The sequence below is a fragment of the Pipistrellus hanaki genome (assembly GCF_964339955.1).
Source record: "Pipistrellus hanaki genome assembly, chromosome: 5".
Classification (NCBI taxonomy): Eukaryota; Metazoa; Chordata; class Mammalia; order Chiroptera; family Vespertilionidae; genus Pipistrellus; species Pipistrellus hanaki.
Window position 1 is genome coordinate 38,938,384 of NC_140507.1, and position 17,803 is coordinate 38,956,186.

Consider the following 17,803-nt stretch of genomic DNA (forward strand, 5'->3'; position numbering starts at 1 on the left):
GGCAAGCAGGACGCCGGGAGGGGGTGTCCTCCTGGGCTCCCTCCAGCGCGCAGGCGGCAGTGAAGGCCCCGTCGCTTGTAGCGGAGGAAACAGACTTCCTGTATCACTGCACTCGATGGATTCCCATCGAGTGTTGGATAGCTTGTCTTCATTGTCTGTGTTTGGCCGGCTGTGCTTAGTCACCCCTACACACGTCTTCTTCGGTGGTTTCTCTTCTGCTTGAAAGTGCGCAGTTCTGCTCCCGGGTGACTGTACCTTTAGTTTGCTCCTTTTCCACAGGAGTGGCATAGTTCAGTTGGAAATGTGGGAATTTTGGCTTGAGGTAAGGCAGAACGTATACTTGTATCCATGTCTCCTCAAGGCCCATAGGTGGCTTTGCCCCTTTTCAAACCCAACTTGTGGCTTGACTTTGACATTGATGAAAAGGGGAATAGCTTGGGCTCAAGGAGCCACTGGCCCAAAGGGTCCTGTGCATGGACTAACCTCTGTGGCCCTGGGGCTGGGACCTCAGCAGGAGGTCTGGGGGCTGGGAGACAGTCGTGTGTGCTGGTTTGGTTGAAGAACCCAGGGCGCTAAGTATGTCGGAACGTGCCTGGGCCAGTTCTTTGAATGTACGTGTTACGCTACTTGTTTTGGAAGGTGGCAGTGACTGGGAGGATGGAGCTGAGCTGTGCTGGGAAGGCATAGTTGGGGTAGGCATCGGGTCAGCCCCTGATAGAAACGGCGGCTGTATCCGAGGCTGCCTCCTGTCATCCCGTTACAGTGAACAGCCAGTGACTGCATTAGCTCAGCTAACGTTCCGATAGGGATGTCCATGGCTCTGACTGACCTGCACAGGGCTAGGCTGGCCTTCCCTGGAAGTGACGCATGGGGCCTCCCGGGTCTGCACTGTCCGCTGATGCTGGCCGGCCACTGGACTTCATGCTTGCCAGTCCTAAGCGTCTTACCTTGTTAAGCTGGCTTAACGGATTGGAGACACCAGCATCTTGTTTGCTAGTGCCGGACACACGGACTGAGACACAGGGACTGAGACACAGGGTCCGAGACATAAGGAGACGCACCCTGGGTCCGAGGCGAGGTTCTTCTGTCATTTGCATTTTGTGGTGTGAACACCCAGGCCACCATTCATTCTATAATTTCTGAACCATCCATGCAATGCACGACCTGGGAGGCTCACCACACATGAGCTGCTGTGTGCGAAAGTCATGTGCAGCACGTATTAGGTTTACTCTTGAGGTTTTTTTCCTTATTTGAGATCTAGGGCAACTCAGTGTGGCTACTTTTAATATTTCAAAGGAGCACACTTGCACTATCAGAAAGCTGGTGCCCACAGGATCTGTGCCCACAGTATTGCCACCTGTGAACCTTTTAATGGGAGGTGGGGATATTAAAACAAGACATTTTTTACTTGCATCATTTACGGTATTTAATATACAATATTGTTACTCTAACAGCATAAGAATTTCTCAGATTGCTTACATTTGTCATGGTGTGGACTTAGCTTCAGGTACTCTCTTGAGTGTGGTCAATAAAATAATCACATCATCACCAGATGAGAGTTCCCAGCTCCTCCTGAAAACAAAAAGAAAATAAAACAAAGTCTTACTTGTCACATTTTAAATTTAGTCTGCCTTTAAATGTTAGCCCTCAGAACAAAGCAGAACGGGGCCCCACCCAGTGTGGCCTCAACACACCGTTTCTGAGAACTAGCCAGTGGCAGGTGTTTGCTGAGATAAGCCTTTGTCTTTCAGGGTTTGAAATACTCTCATTTCTGGTTTCACAGTTTTTCCCATTCAGCATTATCTAGTTTTTTGTTTTGTTTTGTTTTGTTTTGTTTTGTTTTTTCCCCCCTAATTACAAAGGGATGCAAATTATTTTTGTTTGGATCGTATCCTGGGAGCTTCTTGACCATCCAAGAGCTGTCCGGAGAGAGCCTGGCTGAGTGGGGAGGACTGGGCAGGGACGTCGGACACTTGTTCGGGTCCCCGCTGTGGGCTCCCTGGGAACCTGTGGATGTCGCTGCATTCTGACCCAGAGGCAGTGGCCCCACCAGGCTGCCGTTACCTGTATCATTGCTTAATTTTCCTTGAGCTCAAACCTAACTTCTGAGAGGCAAAACGGAAGCGTGTTCTCGGTGCTGGGGCCTTCAGTTCAGAAGTGACAGGGATGGTTCTCGCTGAGTAAGACGGTCCTGAACAACGACTCCTCGTTCTTGTCCAGTTTTAAACACACTTACTGAGGATCTGCTGCGTCACAGAGGTCCGGAGGAAGAGACCACCAGCAACAGGGCCCGCCGGCCCGCCCCACTGGTGGGCTGCAGGGTCTCGGGTGTATGCAGCCGCCTGTGCCAAGTAGAAGGGAGCATCTCCTTCTTGTTGTTAGTGGATGATAGGAGACCCTCCGCTATCTCCTGCCCACCTTACAAGTGGATACGCTGATAAGTTCTGACATGTTTACAGCCTCAAAACTCAAGGACATCTCCCCCCCCCACCTTTCCCCTCATCAGATGATCCACTTTCTGTCGCTGGAGATAAATGTAATTTTTCAGCCGAAGCCGGTTTGGCTCAGTGATAGAGCGTCGGTCTGCGGACTGAAAGGTCCCGGGTTCGATTCCGGTCAAGGGCATGTACATTGGTTGCGGGCACATCCCCAGTAGGGGGTGTGCAAGAGGCAGCTGGTCGATGTTTCTCTCTCGTCGATGTTTCTAGCTCTCTATCTCTCTCCCTTCCTCTCTGTAAAAAATCAATAAAAATATATTTTTTAAAAAATGTAATTTTTCAGAGTTTTCTGTAAGTGGAGTAACACGCCACAGACTGTCTGGTTTCCTTCTCTCCATGGAGTTATTCCAACTTTGTCCACACGGCCTGCCTCGGAAGCTCCTTTCTTGGTGCAGCGTCCTGTTCCACTGTGGATATACCACCGTTGTGTATCCATGTCGTCTGTTGGCCCATAATTAAGTTTCTGGGTTTTGGCCTTTATAATTACGCTAAGGACATTTTTCACATCAGTGATAATTGAAACTTAGCTCCCTCCCCCAGCCTCACTTTCTATAAAGTGGGCTTAACAGGATTAACTCTTACTTCTCTCCCGTCTTGCGCATCACGTCCATTAAAAGGAAGAGGAATGGACTGCTCTGGGTGGACCGGTGTTTCTCTCGGGCAGTGTTACTGTCAGGTGCCAGATCTGCAGCGCCTTCGGCTCTCTGTTTTACAAAGTGAGTGTGGTGCAGACACGCACTGCTCAAGGATAGAGAAGCGGCAGTTTCTGTATGACCGTCACTCCTTCGGTTGTTCCATGCCAGCAAGGCTGCAGGCTCCTGGGGACCTTGGAAACGACGCTGGAGGGATGCTGACAGATGCCCAAGAAAAGGCTACAAGGTCCCCAGCCCACCAATGACAGGAGTGTGGCTTCTGCTCAGCTCTGAAAGGACGGCCTCGCCTCCCTCCGCCCCATGTGAGGTTTCCAGGATAGCAGTGGAGTGCATGGTCCTTGTTAAATTTCTGGGTTTGTTCCTTTTCATTATAACCCTTCCATAGTAACTGGGAGGAAAGGATCGTGCCTTCCTGCCCTAACCGCTCTTTCCCTCCTGAGACCTGAGATCCCCGGCACCTCCTGGAGTTGCTGGCTGGTCCCCTGTCTCCTTTTAGCCCTGAGCCGGCCGAGGGGCCACAGGACCCCAGGGTGAGAGAGGCCTGTCTAAGGCATGAGCCACCCACCACCTTCCTCTCCAGGTTCCTAACTTGGCTTCTGTCTTTGCTTTTTCCAGTGATGACAGGATTTGGAACTTCTGTACGTTGGGCTCACCCCAGGGGCCCGGAATATTTCTTTCTCTGTGGGTGTGAAACATTCTAGTTCACGTTCCCTATTTCTTAAAAAAGCATTTTCTAGACGCTTTACTGAGCGTGGCTACAGGGGCGACCTGTAGGAGGTCTGATTCTGCTGTCCTAACAGTCGCCCCATTTACAGGCCTCAGAACTGATGAGTGTGGGTGGTGCCAAAGGGAAGCCTGGCGTTAGATCCCCTTCAGTCTCCGTCATCGCAAATCCGATGATAGGCTTATGTGCAGATTCTATCTGTTAGTGTCCCCAAGGTCTAATGGGCACTTGGTTCTGTCCTTTATCTCTGGGATCTGTAGAGATAAGAGCTTCCAGTTTGAGTGACAGTAGAATGGCGGTTCCCTCCGGTTGGGCTTCTGGGGGGGAGGCTGTTAATTTCTGGGAAATGTAGGTATGCGTTCAGGGTGGAAGTGAGACATACTGTAGGTGGGGCACCCACAAACAGGAGGCCGCAGCCAGTGTCTATACAGCACGTTATGGGCAGTCGGGGGATTGGGGGCTGACTGGGAGTCCGAGGCAATGGGCAGTGAGTTAATACAACTTTGCCATTAATTCTACCTGTCCTGAGTGAGGAGGGCCTCGGGTGGCTTAGATTTCTGAGTTCAAGTAGAAATGTGATACTCACAAGGTTAAGAATAGACGGGGAGGACAGGTGTGGATCAAAGGTTGGGTCCAGTTTTGTGTCGCTGAGGTGACGGCTCTGGGGCGCTCTGAGGTGATGTCTTCATTCGAGGTGAACATGCCCCTGGAGGAGAGTGAGGTGCAGGTCTGACCATCTGCTCAAGCCGGGAGGGCCTGGGCTGGGCCTGGGGAGCGGAGAGGCGCGGAGAGGGGCACCAGGAGAGAAGCACCACCGCTTCTTGCTTTAAGTTTTGAGGTTGGCCTTAGGGTTTAGCATAAAGATCTTAGTCTTCGCATACAGAACGTTTCCTAAAAACTCAGGAAGAAGTTTCCCAGTTGGTATTTAGCACCAGGAGACCCTGAGCCTCTTAACTTCAGAGGTGCAGGCTCCTGGCCCAGAGCCGGTGTCCTCCTGGGTGCTGGGCCGGGGGTCTCGCCCGGGTGGGCCTTAGCGCATGAGCCCTGGGCGTGGCGGGGCCCTGCGAGTCCAGCGCTCTGGCCCAGCGTCATGGCTGTCTCATGGCGTGTGTGGAGGTGGGCCTGGTGAGTTTGGTCAAATAAAACTGAGCACTCAGTGATTTCTGCACTTTTAATCATTCTTCTGTGCATGTTTGTGTCTTCAGGCCTGTCCACCACTTGGTCCCAGAATTCTCGGTCCCAGCACAGGAGAGGTTCCTGCTCCAGACATGAAGATCGGAAGCCTTCCGAGGTATTTCCCGAATGCTGGCGTGACGTATGTCTGACACGTGTGCATGAGAACACGTGATGACATACAACCCTGAGGCTGATACTGTGTCTGTCTGTGAAACTTGGGCAAGTCACCTTTCTGTGCCTCAGTTTCCAACTCTGTAAGATGGGGACAACATAGGTGGTTACCTCAGGACTATTGTGAGGATTAAGGGGTTACTACACAGAGGTCAACACATACAAAGCACATAAAAAGTGCTCAGTAACTGTTAGCTATTATTATCATTGATTATATTCTTCTTTTCCTTTCTCTTCCCTGTTTGCTGGCTCCCAACAACTTTCCTGCTGGCCAGGACATAAGCGAACTCAGCGGCTGCCAGTCACTGCCAGCCTCAAGTTCGTTTTAGCCGTAGATCTGTGGCTTACTTGGCAACAACAGTATAGTTCTGGGAGTTTTGTTCTGGGGATTATGCTTGAGGCTTTCCCCTTCTTTTCCAGTTTGTTTCTCATCTTAACATCTCTCCTGCTCCCCATTTTGTTATCTGTCTCGCTGTCACCTGTCATTCTATTTAAGATTGTCTTTTGGGGCGTCTCTCTGCTGGCTTTCGTTGACTGGGGGCTCCTACCAGCCTTGAGGGGTTTCCTCTGAAAACCTCTGCTGGCCCCCGAGCACGGACATCCTGGGAGAAAAGGCGTAGTTTATCCCAGTGTCCACGCGAGCAGGTCATAAGGGGGAGCGTCTGGTTCTGCCCCTTGGCGGGGTGACCTCACGGACGCCTGGCCACGGCCTCACCTGCAGCCCGCCTGCTTCTCTGGCTGAACGGGGTGTGGGGGGTGCTGTGTGAGTGTAGCAGAGACTCCCTCTCTAAGAGGGAGTAAGGAGTGCTCATCCTTTGGAATTGTAGGAACCTCCCCAGGAGACACTTGAACTTGGGGAGGTTTTACCCCCCCGGGCTCATTCAGGCTGTCCCATGGAGCCTGCCCACCCGCTTCCCTTTTGGTAGCTCTGGAGTGGCCAGGTCTGCTGCTCCTCTTTTAATTCCCCTGCTGTCTCTCCTCTGTACTCCTGTCATTTCAGGGCAGGGATGGGGGCTAGAGAACACCGCCGCCGCCCCCCCCCTCCCCCCGGCCAGGGCACCTGGACTGTGCCTTGTGCCTGATCCATGTTTTGTTGCAGATTTTTTCTAAGATTCCTCTGAGTTCAGACATCTTTATACCTGAAGCACTGACGCTGAATTCTGCCAGGGACCTGGGTGCCCATCTGGGGGCACCTGCTTTGGTTCTGAGCGTCCCCGTCCTGTCTGAGTAAGGAGGTGGTGGGCTGCCACTTTTTTCAGTGCGGTTTGATTCTCCTTCTTCGGAACACGCCTGATTTTTCCACTTACAGGACTCAGTTGGAATGCATTTTCAGTCTGATTTTCTTCCTGAAGCTGTGGACCTATCCTTTGTTTTAAAGGACTCCTTCTTTGGGGCGGGGAGGCCCTGGCCTGGCGGGGCACCTGCTTTGGGATCAGTGCTTATAAGGGAGCCGATCTTCCTGTGCTTTTGTGGGGCCTGCACGGGGTTCTCGCTGTCCCTGGGGCGGGAGCGGCGTGCTGGGGGGAGCTCAGACACTGCCTCAGACTCGGCTGGGGCGAAGTGTATTAAAGCCATCACCAGCTTGAAAAGCCACCAGGAAAAACAAACACGGCCCTATTCGCAGGGAGAGAATGCGAGCCGCGCTCCGCAGCACAAGAAAGAGCCCCCTGTCCTCCTCGGGGGGAGTGCGCCCGGCATTGTGACTTGTGTAAACAGAGAGCGTGGCCTACAGATGCAGGCCCGCTCCTGCCAGGGCGGCGCTGGTGCCAGGGTCAGCGCTGTCGCCCAGAGACGGGCGTGGACGAGGAGACGGGCCGGCTCCGGCCCCGCGGGGCAGTGGGCCTGCAGGCCGCCTTTGTGTGTCCCCTCGGGGCCGACACAGGCCGGAGGAGCCGTCTTGGCTGAGGTCCTTTGGAGACTCTGTGGCTCTGTTTCGGGCAGGGAGAGGAGAGGGCAGGGCTTTCCTTGTCTTCTTCCCCTCTCTCCCTCTCCCGCCTCCTCCCCACTCGGCACAAACAGCAGTTGTGCCCGGAAAGGTGTGCACATGTGCACGTGCTGTGAGGCCCTTTCTCGGACCTGGCTCCCAGGCCTGTCACTGCTTCTGTCCCAGGCTCCTCTGCGCCTGGCACAGGCCAGCTGGGCCCTGACCTCCCAGACGCCCCGCCATATGCCCTGGGGCCTGCGGTGGGGCCGGGGAGGCCCTGGTGGTTCCGGGTTCCAGGTCTGGGTTTGAAGTTGCCTCACGGTCAGTGGAGCTTTGGTTCTTAAACACCACCAGGAGCTCGCCTCCCTGCGGGATCCCGCCCACGGCTTCCCCAGCGCTCCTCTCCGTGAGCTGAGGGTTCGGGGAAGCTGCTTGGCTGACGCCGTTCCAGCAGCTGCCGTGTGGACGTGGAGCCCCCGAGCCCGAGGCCAGGGTGCGGCAGGCTCAGGGCTTCCTGTCACAGGCCAGACTGGTTCTCTGTTGATCCAGTGACCTTGTTCCAGGGCAGCTCCATGGTTACCCTGCAGCTGCCAGTGCTCTGAGTAAGAAAGCAAATATCAAGTGTCCGTGACCCCGTCTCTCCCTCTGCAGGTGTTTAGGACAGACCTGATCACCGCCATGAAGCTGCACGACTCCTACCAGCTGAACCCCGACGAGTACTACGTGCTGGCAGACCCCTGGAGACAGGAGTGGGAGAAGGGGGTCCAGGTGCCAGTCAGCCCGGGGACCATCCCGCAGCCCGTGGCCAGGTAGACGCGCCCCGGGAGGACGGCCCTGCCTCTCCCGCGGGGCCTGTGTGCCCCTCAGCCCGGGGCAGAGAGCGGCGGGTCCTCGGCGGCACTGAGGTCCCGGGCGTAGGGGCACGTCAGGCCCACAGGACAGTGACTTGGAGGACTGGCTGGGGTTCGGGTGTCTGCACCCCTGGCTGTCCCTCTTCCTGAGCTTACATCTCCACTCCTGGTCACATTCACGCTGCAAAGGTGGCTTCCTGGGTCCCATGGTGGCCACTCCCCCTTTGGAGGAGGACAGGTGTGGGGTAGCCAGGTTAGGCGTGTGGAGGGGAGTTTGGGGAGAAGAATGGATTAGGTGACTTTGCCCAGTTCTTGTGGGGCTTTGTCTCCATTGACTCACAAACCACTCTCCCCCTGAGGTTCCTCAGTGACCCAGCTTCACTAGAAGCTGCAGCCAGTTTGCACTTGTCCTCTCATCAGCTCCCCCGACCCTGGGCTGCTGGTGGGGAGAGGAGGGAGCAACCTGGGCTCTGCATCCTCACCATCGCAGAGCGGACAGGGCTTGCCTCACCTTCACCCTCACCCTCACCCCTCCTCCCTCCTTACCCTCACTCTCTCACTTTCACTCTCACCCTCACCCTCACCCTCACCCTCACCCTCACCCTCACCCTTTCCCTCACCCTCACCCTCACCCTCACTCTTCACCCTCACCCTCACCCTCACCCTCTCACCCTCACCCTCACCCTAGCCACCCGGTGTCTCTCCAGGCACTGGCAGTGATCAAGTTTGATCCCTGCTCTTCGGGATCTCTGCGACAAATGTCCGCCTAGGTCTGCAGGTGCAGAGATGGGCCTGGCGGCTCCATAGGCGGGCCCCTGGCCTGTGGGCGGGCTGTCGCGGGGCTCTCGCAGGGAGCACTGTGTTTGCCAATGTGCACGCCTTGGCACCACACCAGCCTGGCAGCCCCCAAGCGAGGAACTTTTCACCAGTTTGCTCACGACATTTGGGAGCCCAGCATAACGGTTACTATATAGCCGATGGACCTTTTTAGCTGAAGAAAAGCCTGCTCTTGGTTGAGTAGGAGAAACAGCTGTCTAGTTAGCCCATCTCCGTGTCCTATAGATGAAATCACTTTAGTAATGATAAAGGTGATGACGAAACCTGACACAGTCTTTGGACAACTTGCCAACTGCTGAACAGAGATGTGGAGGGCTGTGCGGGCTCCCAGCCGGGGGTCTGCAATCTCTCGTGCCATCCGGGCCTGGGGGGCGTGGTGGATGAGACTGCTTCAGGTGTTAGGTGGGGGCAGAGGGGAGGGTGAGGAGGAGAGGGAGCGCGGGTTCTTGTCCTGGGGTGTTGGGAGAGTCCCCGGCCGGGCTCACTCTGGTTCTGGGGCCGCTGAGGGATGGCTGAGGTCAGACAGAGGCTTCCCTTGGTTCCCAGCATCAGCGGCGGCTGCTCTTGCTCCTCCATGTTCCCGAGAACCCAGTGCCTGGCGTCCAGCAGGCTGGGTGGTTCTGGTTGCAGGAAAGGGATTGAATGGGCAACGCTGGGCACCTAAGCGGCCACAGCACCCGCCGCTGTGGGCCGGGGTGGGGCCGGGGTGTCGGGGAAGCTGAGTGGGAGGAGCAGGTTTTGAAGACTTCTGCAGGGTTTGCACCTGGACCTTTCCCTATGGGTGCGTTAGGGCTCCTTAGTTTTACTGGCAGTGATGCCAGGCCTTTAAGCCCGTTAGTCCGGCGATGGCCTGGGCTGGGGGGTGGGGAGGGAGGACTCTCCTGGGGCCTTGGCACAGCCGGGCTGGCCTGCGGCAGGAAGGGTGACCCGTCTGCCCCGTGTTTGCTGTTCACTAGGGTCGTGTCGGAAGAGAAGTCCCTCATGTTCATCAGGCCCAAGAAATACATCGTCTCCTCAGGCTCCGAGCCCCCGGAGCTGGGCTACGTGGACATCCGCGCTCTGGCCGATGGCGTGTGTCGGTACGACCTCAACGACATGGACGCGGCGTGGCTGGAGCTGACCAACGAGGAGTTCAAGGAGATGGGTGAGGCCCTGCTGCTGTCTGTAACGAGCGCTGTCTGCTGAGATGGACTCGGGGACCGGGCCAGCGAGGGACCTTCCCTGCCCTGATCTTCTTTACCCCATGGGCACGGAAGCCTGAGAAACAAAGTGACGGTCCCTGGACCACAGAGGGCCGGCACTCCTTTCCCAAGGTGCATCTGCCCCGCCGCCGAGTCCACTCCAGCCCCCCAGCCCGGCTCCCTTCCAGACCCCGCAGCGCAGTGATGCCTCCTCACCAGGTCCGGCCCCTGAGCTGGAGCGCCTGCCTCTTTCCTCAGGGATCTGTCCTCTCCGGGGCCCGCCCCGCCCCTCCCCTTCCCAAGCCCAGGTCCGCCCAGCCGGCTCTTCCTGGAGTTTGCTCGTTTGCTGTGTGAGTCTGCGCCACACTCACTGCATCTCCAGGTCCAGGTAGAGACCGGGTGGCCTGTGGTTTGCCCTCCGCATTCCTGATTGCTGAGGGTCTGTCTCTCTAGGTGTCCTGATGAGCAAGACGGTGAAGTCTAGTCTGAGCTCGGTGCAAAACACTGGAGTCTTCTCAGAGCTCTCAGGGGTGGATCTGTTCCAGCTTCTTCCATCCACCGCCTGCTTCACAGCGGTTTTGTAGAGACCAGGTTCCCCTGACCGACCAGGTGGCCTGTGTTAGGCCGGTACAGCCAGAGCCACTGGTGCCTTTGAGGTGGTTCAGGGATGAGCCCTGGGCTGGCTCCTCAGTCGGAGGGAAGTGCCCAGGACATAGGCAGCTACTGAACACGTGTTTTTATTAGTCTTTTTAATGGCGAGAATTAATTACAGGGCATCGGATTGTATTTTCAAAACCAGTGGTGTTTTTAGAACTGCATACTGGGAGCGCCTGGCCGCGCAGAGACTGTCTCAGAGTTAAATAGGGTTTGCGATGGTAGGTGCTTTTTTTTTTTAATAACCGTTTAGGGCTTATCACACCGTCAGCTCTATCCTGGTGGTTCTCAGATTTTCATAAAAACCCAAGAAGTGTTAATTTGATGGCTTTAAACTTGCGATAGTGCACAGAAGTTGTGGTTGGCTCTAATGACATTTCTGTTGTTTCTTGCTGCTTCAGTGTTCTGTCTGAATAGCATTTGCAGCCTATTTTTTCCCGTCTGCGTGAGTGTTTTCATGGTAGGAAGTTTGGACTATATCCACACGTGGAAGAAAATAGAAGGCTCATCCCACCACTGGCCATAACCACGAGAACCACTGGGGATGTATTTTGGATCCTTCTTGCCTAAGAATGCAGTTTGATCCACAACGAGCCGTCTCCTGGGCTGCCCACAGTCCTTGTGTTTTGGCCGCTCGTGTGTCTGATTCACTGAGCCTCTCGGTGTAGTCAGTTCAGAGGGTGCAGAGGGATGAACCGGATGAGAGCATCCAGTGCTCACGGAGGAACCTGCTGTCAGGGCACCGTCACAAGTAGTAAGGAAGGAAAGTTTTCAAACAAACACCCAACCCGCAACCCAGGGTCAGGCCAGGGCTTCTGAGCCACTGCCATGGTGGTTGACGTGTAGCATTGCAATGACATGGCTATTGAACGACAGTGCCTTGAACAGCCTCGCTCCCTTTGGGGGTTTATCTCGTGTTTTCTACTTGCAACACAGCGTCTCCCGTGGAAGGGTCTGAGGGCACGCACTAGAGAACGTGCGGTCGCTCAGGATGGATTTACTTATCACATTATGTGTTCACTGCCCATCGCTCACACGTGCAAACACACGGTGCCCGGTGATGCCGGTGGCGGGGTTACCGAGGCGGCTCTGCGCCCGCAGGCATGCCGGAGCTGGACGAGGGCACCATGGAGAGGGTCCTGGAGGAGTTCGAGCAGCGCTGCTCCGACAACATGAACCACGCCATCGAGACGGAGGAGGGCCTGGGCATCGAGTACGACGAGGACGTGGTGTGCGACGTCTGCCAGTCGCCCGACGGCGAGGACGGCAACGAGATGGTGTTCTGTGACAAATGCAACATCTGCGTGCACCAGGTATGTGGGCAGCAGGCGAGGCCCAGACACACACCGGGCCTGCGCCCGTCCGCCCCCGGGGCGCCCAGAGAGGCTGGGTCTCCCTCCAGACCCCGAGGGAGTCCCGGCATCTCGCTGTCCCTACGCGGTCCTTCGTGTTTGAAGTATCTCTTATGCATTTACAACCGGACGCATAGACTCCTTTGTGAGACTCTCTCCTTTACATGGTCTTAGTCCTGCCCATGGAGGTCAGGTTCCCTTAGAAAGAATATACGTGCCCCTTTGCCCGGCGCCAGCACCTGAGTTCAGGTATTAAGAACACTGAAAAGGTGGGTAGTTAGCTGGACTGGTTTCCTCCAGACTGTCATAACGAAGAGCCACAAACTGCGTGGCTTACGTACAGAAGCTTGTCTTGCTGCTCTGGAGACTAGAAGTCTGAAAGCCAGGTGTGGGCAGGGCCATCGCCTGAGGCTCCCCTGCTCCCACTCTCCCAGTGTTGTGTGGTTTGCTGACCATCATTGGTGCTCCCGGACTTGCAGCTGCACAGGTGTCCCTGCCTTCGCCAGGTGGGTCCTCCTGTGGGTGTCTGCACACCTGACATCTTCTCACAGGGCCACCTGTCCTGTGGCATTCAAGGCCCACCCTCCCCCAGCGTGACCTCCTCTTAACTGGCCACATCTGCGATGCCCCTGTTTCCAAATAAGGCTGCCTTCCGAGGCACTGGGTTAGGACTTGGGCATCTCTTTTTGGGATACGGTTTAACCCATAACACTTGCAGATGTGTTCGTGTGCAAACTGAGCTGTTAAGAAGAGGAAGGAGTTCCCTTTCCTGGAAATGGATTTCCTGTCCTCCCTGATGGATTCCGGGAGGGTTTGGTGGTCGCTCGCTGCCTTCTATGAAAAGTAACCTGGAGGTGTCCGTAAGGGTGGACACTGGGCCAACCCCAGGCTTTCTCACCTCTCTTACTTACTTTTAATGCAGTCACGCAGTGACTCGGATTTCTGTGGGGACTCACGTACACTGTTAGGATTTAAAAGGCTACACTGAGGTCCTTTCTTTGAATTCACCTGTTTATGCCGACATCAACTTAGACGGTGGAGATTGCTCAGCGACTTCTTGGTAGAAGAGTCAGGTTTGCTCTGGGACTTCTTGGGTCATTGTTTTCTGAACGATGTGCTGCCTCTTGGCCTCCCCTCTGCCTTCAGCCTGGCCTGCCGTGTCCTGTCCCGCTCCTCCCGAGAGCGGCATGGTCTCTCCCTGCGGCCGCCGGAGCCGCCCGCAGCCCTGGGCTGCCCGTCGTTGGGGGAACTTCCTGGGGAGACCGGGACTCCTTGTAGGGTCTCCTTGTGACAAGACCGGGAGCACTGTGACTGCCATCGTTGTTTTTGTTGCTGGTGCTGTTAACCTGGATGACTTTTCAGGCTTTTTTCCTATTTTACTTAGTTTGCCCCTGTTTGTTTGGAAAAAAAAAAAGGGGGTTCTGCTTGGAAGCTCTCAAACCCCATTTCATAGATAAGTGACTGATATCAGGGGGGTTGCTCAGGGTCCCTGTGGGTTAGTGGCCATTGGAGCTGGAAGTTGGGGTGTCCGGGCCCCCAGCCACCCCCCTCTCCTGGTCTTGTTCCTCCTGCCATCACCATGCTGTGTCTTTCCTTAGCTTTTCCTTGTGGTTCATTTATCCTTTGAGGCATTCTTCAGGGCTTGACTTAAAGGCATATTTTATTTAATCTTTTAATTTTGTTTAGACTTACTTTTCTAGTAAAAAAAAAAAGTTATCTTTTCAAATGTGACTTCCTCTAGAATGCCTGATAGGAACCTTTGGGTGCTGGAAACCTTACTGGTGTCATTTCACTCTATTTAAAGTTGTTTCCCGGCAGCCTGTGTTGACAGTGGCTCATTCATGGCGCTGACATCGCGCCCTGAGCTCAGTCTGGCTGCTGCCTCCGCCCGCTCTCATCCCTGCGGTTTCCTCTCTGCGTCCTGCGCTCGCAGACGGCACTGGGCTGCTTTCCTGTCTGGAGGCTGGAGCCCGCGACTGGCTCCCGACTTCCTGACTCCCGGGTCATCTGAGGACAGCGGCTGGCAGTGGTGTTGAGAGGCTCTGGACCTGCTACCATCATGGTTTTGTTTCCTCACTTGTTTAACACGCTGCCTTTTCTAGCTTTGAGCCATCTTGGCGACTTTGCTGGTAAAAAGCCTTGATTTCTGCGATTGGCTTTCTTGTGCAGAACAGGTTTTGCTCTAAGTGTCAGTTAAAAAGACCAGATCCTCTGGGTCTAGAAAGTCTCACCTTTCTGGGCCCGCGGGTCCACTTGGGAGAGTGTTGGGATCGGCCGGTAGCGTCTGAGCCCGGGGGACGAGGATGGATGCTCCTTAGCTGGTGTTCCATGGTCAGCGCGTTTCATCGCTTCGGGAGGCTCCTGGGTGCCCTGTGTTGTTTTCTCACTTTGAGTCCCACCCACGCCAGGAAGCCGGGGGCAGCTCCCCCTGTTTCACCCCGAGCTCTGCCCTGAGGATCTGCGGCTCCGGGTTCAGAGCTGGGGGGCCCGTGGTGGCCCTGGCCACACAGCAGAGCAGACTCCTCCCGGACCTGACTGTCCTCGGGGAGAGTTCAGAGTCACCTGGCGGTGAGCACGTCGTACTGCACCCACAGACATCACACACCATCCGGCTCTGACCTGGAGGGAGAGGAACCCTGTGTGGTGGGCAGAGCAGTGCTTCTGTTTAGCCACTTGTCCTGATATAAACCTTCTGGGTGTTGTAAGAGTAACAGGTATCATGGGAAAAACGAATCCTTTTCTCTCTCTCTCTCTCTTCTCCTTTCCCCGGGGGCGCTGGCCTCACAGGCCTGCTACGGAATCCTCAAGGTGCCCGAGGGCAGCTGGCTGTGCCGGACGTGTGCCCTGGGGGTGCAGCCCAAGTGCTTGCTGTGCCCCAAGAAAGGCGGAGCCATGAAGCCCACCCGCAGCGGGACCAAGTGGGTCCACGTCAGCTGTGCCCTGTGGATCCCCGAGGTGAGTGTGGTCTCACGGGGGCTCTGCCTTTTGGCCGGGGTGGAGGAGGGGGCCGGTCACAAACAGGCCAGGTGGTATCCGATGAGGAAAAGGACACCTTTTTAGTGCCACCCGTTTGTTTCTCCCCCCCCCCCCCCCCCCATCACCTGAATCTCCCCGCACCTCCTTCTAGCCAGGGGGGACACACTGTGGCCGTACTAACCCAGGCAGCAGTGCGTGGGGTGGTGGTCAGGCTTCGGTTCGGGTGTCCGTCACAGCTAGGCCTCCCACTGGGCCAGGGCCCCGGGGCAGCCCTGCAGCTTGTGGGCGGTGGCCCGGACGCCCAGCCCTTCCCCCGGGACTGCGCCTGGCGCCGGTCCACGGGACGGCAGCACGCTGAGGAGCCACGGCTCTGGGTCCTGTTTCTGTGACTTTTATGGGAGTTCTCCCTTAGCCTCAACCTTTTTAATTTCAGGTCTGGTGTAATTTATTTCCAGTCCCAGACCTTGACTAATTTAATTTGCATGGTTCACTGTGGAGAATATCATTTTCGATTCAAATTTCAGCGTTTTTGGTGTGTGATTCCTGGTGCATTTCCCTCCGGAGGGCGATTATCTGGGGACGGCTGGGGCTGCGGCTTCATGCCTCGGGTGCCGGCAGCGCCAGGCCGCGTGGTTTGCTATTAACGGGGACCCGGTTCAGCGACCCAGGCCCCGTGCCAAGGAGCCAGTGTGTCTTGGTAGTTTTCCACCATGTAGCAGCCTTTCCAGTCGGAAGAGGATGGTTCTCTTTAGTGAGACAGACGCTGAAGTCCGTCTGTGTAGACGTGCTCCACCTCCAGCCCTGACCGCGTCGGGTGGGCCCGCTGTGGGGGGCGCTGAGACGGGCACCCCGGTTATCTGGGAGTTCTGGGAACAGGCGCTCCCGAGTCACATGGCCCCCAGGTGCTCAGGGTGGAGGGAATGGACTCTGGGCTCTGGGCTCTCCTGCCCCCGAACTGTCCCCTGAGCTGTCCTGATGTGCCCCTCCTAGGAGGTCGAGTGCCCCTGGCCCCTGTCTGGCGGAGAAGGGGAGGGGGAGCACGGGAAGTAGCACATCTCTCAGGTTCTGCCACCCGCGCCCAGCCTTGGTCTGTCTGACGGCCTCAGTGCACTCTCGCTGTTCCTCGGGCCCTAGGTGAGCATCGGCAGCCCCGAGAAGATGGAGCCCATCACCAAGGTGTCTCACATCCCCAGCAGTCGGTGGGCGCTGGTGTGCAGCCTCTGCAACGAGAAGTTTGGGGCCTCCATACAGGTATGGCCTAGCCCCAGCGGCTTCTTCTCCTTCCCTGTGTTGCAGGGAGCAGGCTGGAGTTTGGGGGGGAGCGGTGTCTGTGAACTCTGGAAATTGCAGGTGAATTCAGGAAGCAGGATGGGGGTCTCACGCTCTTATGGGGAGGCTAGGGCTGGTCTGGTCCTGTGATGTGGGTAGATTGTGTTCTGTGTAAGCAGAACGCCAGCTTGGCCGGCACAGGGCCACTTGGGCTCCGTCTGAGCAGTGAGGACGGTCAGTTTGTCTGCGGGCACCCTCCCTGCTCCCAGCCTGGCAGCCGCCTCCGGGGAAGAGCCAGCCTTGGCGCTGGAGGGCTGGCCACCCTCTTACCTGTTTGCGGGCTGAGCAGGTGACCCGCCTCCAGCTGCCCTGACGCTGCTGGCTTCCCAGGTGTGCAGGGTCATGTCTCAGGTGAGACGAGGCAGCAGCTGGCATAGCTGGCTGAGGGACACCCCGCGGTGCTGCACCGAACGCAGCCTGGCTGCCTGGTTCTCTGGCACCGTGCGCACGCACTGTGGCTTTTATGTAAACCTGGCTTCTTTGTCCGCACACCAACAAGTGTAAATCTACAGGTAGATAGAGTTAAGGAGAGAACATACAGCTATCCTTTTTCATGTTGTCTAAAACTAGTTGAAGTTAATTTCTGGGCCTTAGGTTATTGGCATCTCCACAGTCAGGACTCGAGGTCTGCAGTGCTGTCCCTGCGCCTGCAGACGCCGCGTGTGGCCAGCTCAGGGCCAGGGCTTCCCCTCGGCCTCCCCTCGGTCCCCGTCACACTCCGAGCAGGCGCACACTCCAGGAGCTCGGTCCAGCTGCCAGTCATGGGTTTTAAGAAAATGACCTCATTTGGCAAAACCGATTTGTATATGGCTGATAAATATTTCTTTCGTTACGGTACCCACTGACTGGTGGTTTTAAAAATTTGTCATTCTATACTGGTGTCTGAGAATCCAGAATGGAACAGAAATATTCAGAGGGTGAGGCATGAGCCAGCTAGTGGGATCGGTCTGCAGACCTTGAAAGCAGTGCAGAGTTGTGTATTCGAATAGAATCTGCTTAAAACTAACACATGGCAAAGAGCCTGGAGTTACAAAAAAAACACGCATTAGTGTGTGTGTGTGTGTGTGTGTGTGTGAGAGAGAGAGAGAGAGAGAGAGAGAGAGAGAGAGAGAGAGAGAGAACTTGCAGGAACAAGCTTTGCAAACCCAGGAAGATGGAAATCTTCCCAGTTACCCCCGTGAGTCCCCGTGAGGCCTGGTCTGTGCCCTCCCCAGCTCCCATCCCGGTCCGCACAGGAGGCAGCGGTCTCTGTCTCTCTTTCAAAGAGAGATAATCGGGTGATTTTTGTGGCCGTTGACCTCTTTTCCCCGAACGTTCACTTGGAAGAGAAGAGGCCGAGGAAGGCCGGTGATTTCTCATATCTGCACAGAGTGGGCCGATGTTATTAAAGAATTCCTCCCCGGAATGTCTGCAGCTGTGAGGGCTGTGGTTTACGGTTCTGTAACATCTGTTTGCTGAGTCAACCTGAATCGGAAAA

General features: G+C 55.9%; 1 protein-coding gene across 7 annotated transcripts in view; it reads left to right on the top strand.

Moving 5' to 3' along the window:
• Positions 1-17,803, top strand: part of JADE1 (jade family PHD finger 1) — a 53,911-nt gene that overhangs the window by 22,173 nt on the left and 13,935 nt on the right. For all 7 annotated transcript variants that reach the window (XM_084884597.1, XM_084884600.1, XM_084884599.1 and 4 more), the window contains exons 3-8: positions 5,081-5,166; positions 7,798-7,955; positions 9,791-9,978; positions 11,771-11,982; positions 14,809-14,976; positions 16,132-16,248. In XM_084884597.1, coding sequence (XP_084740723.1) covers positions 5,081-5,166; positions 7,798-7,955; positions 9,791-9,978; positions 11,771-11,982; positions 14,809-14,976; positions 16,132-16,248 — 929 coding nt within the window. The remainder of the gene's footprint in view (positions 1-5,080; positions 5,167-7,797; positions 7,956-9,790; positions 9,979-11,770; positions 11,983-14,808; positions 14,977-16,131; positions 16,249-17,803) is intronic.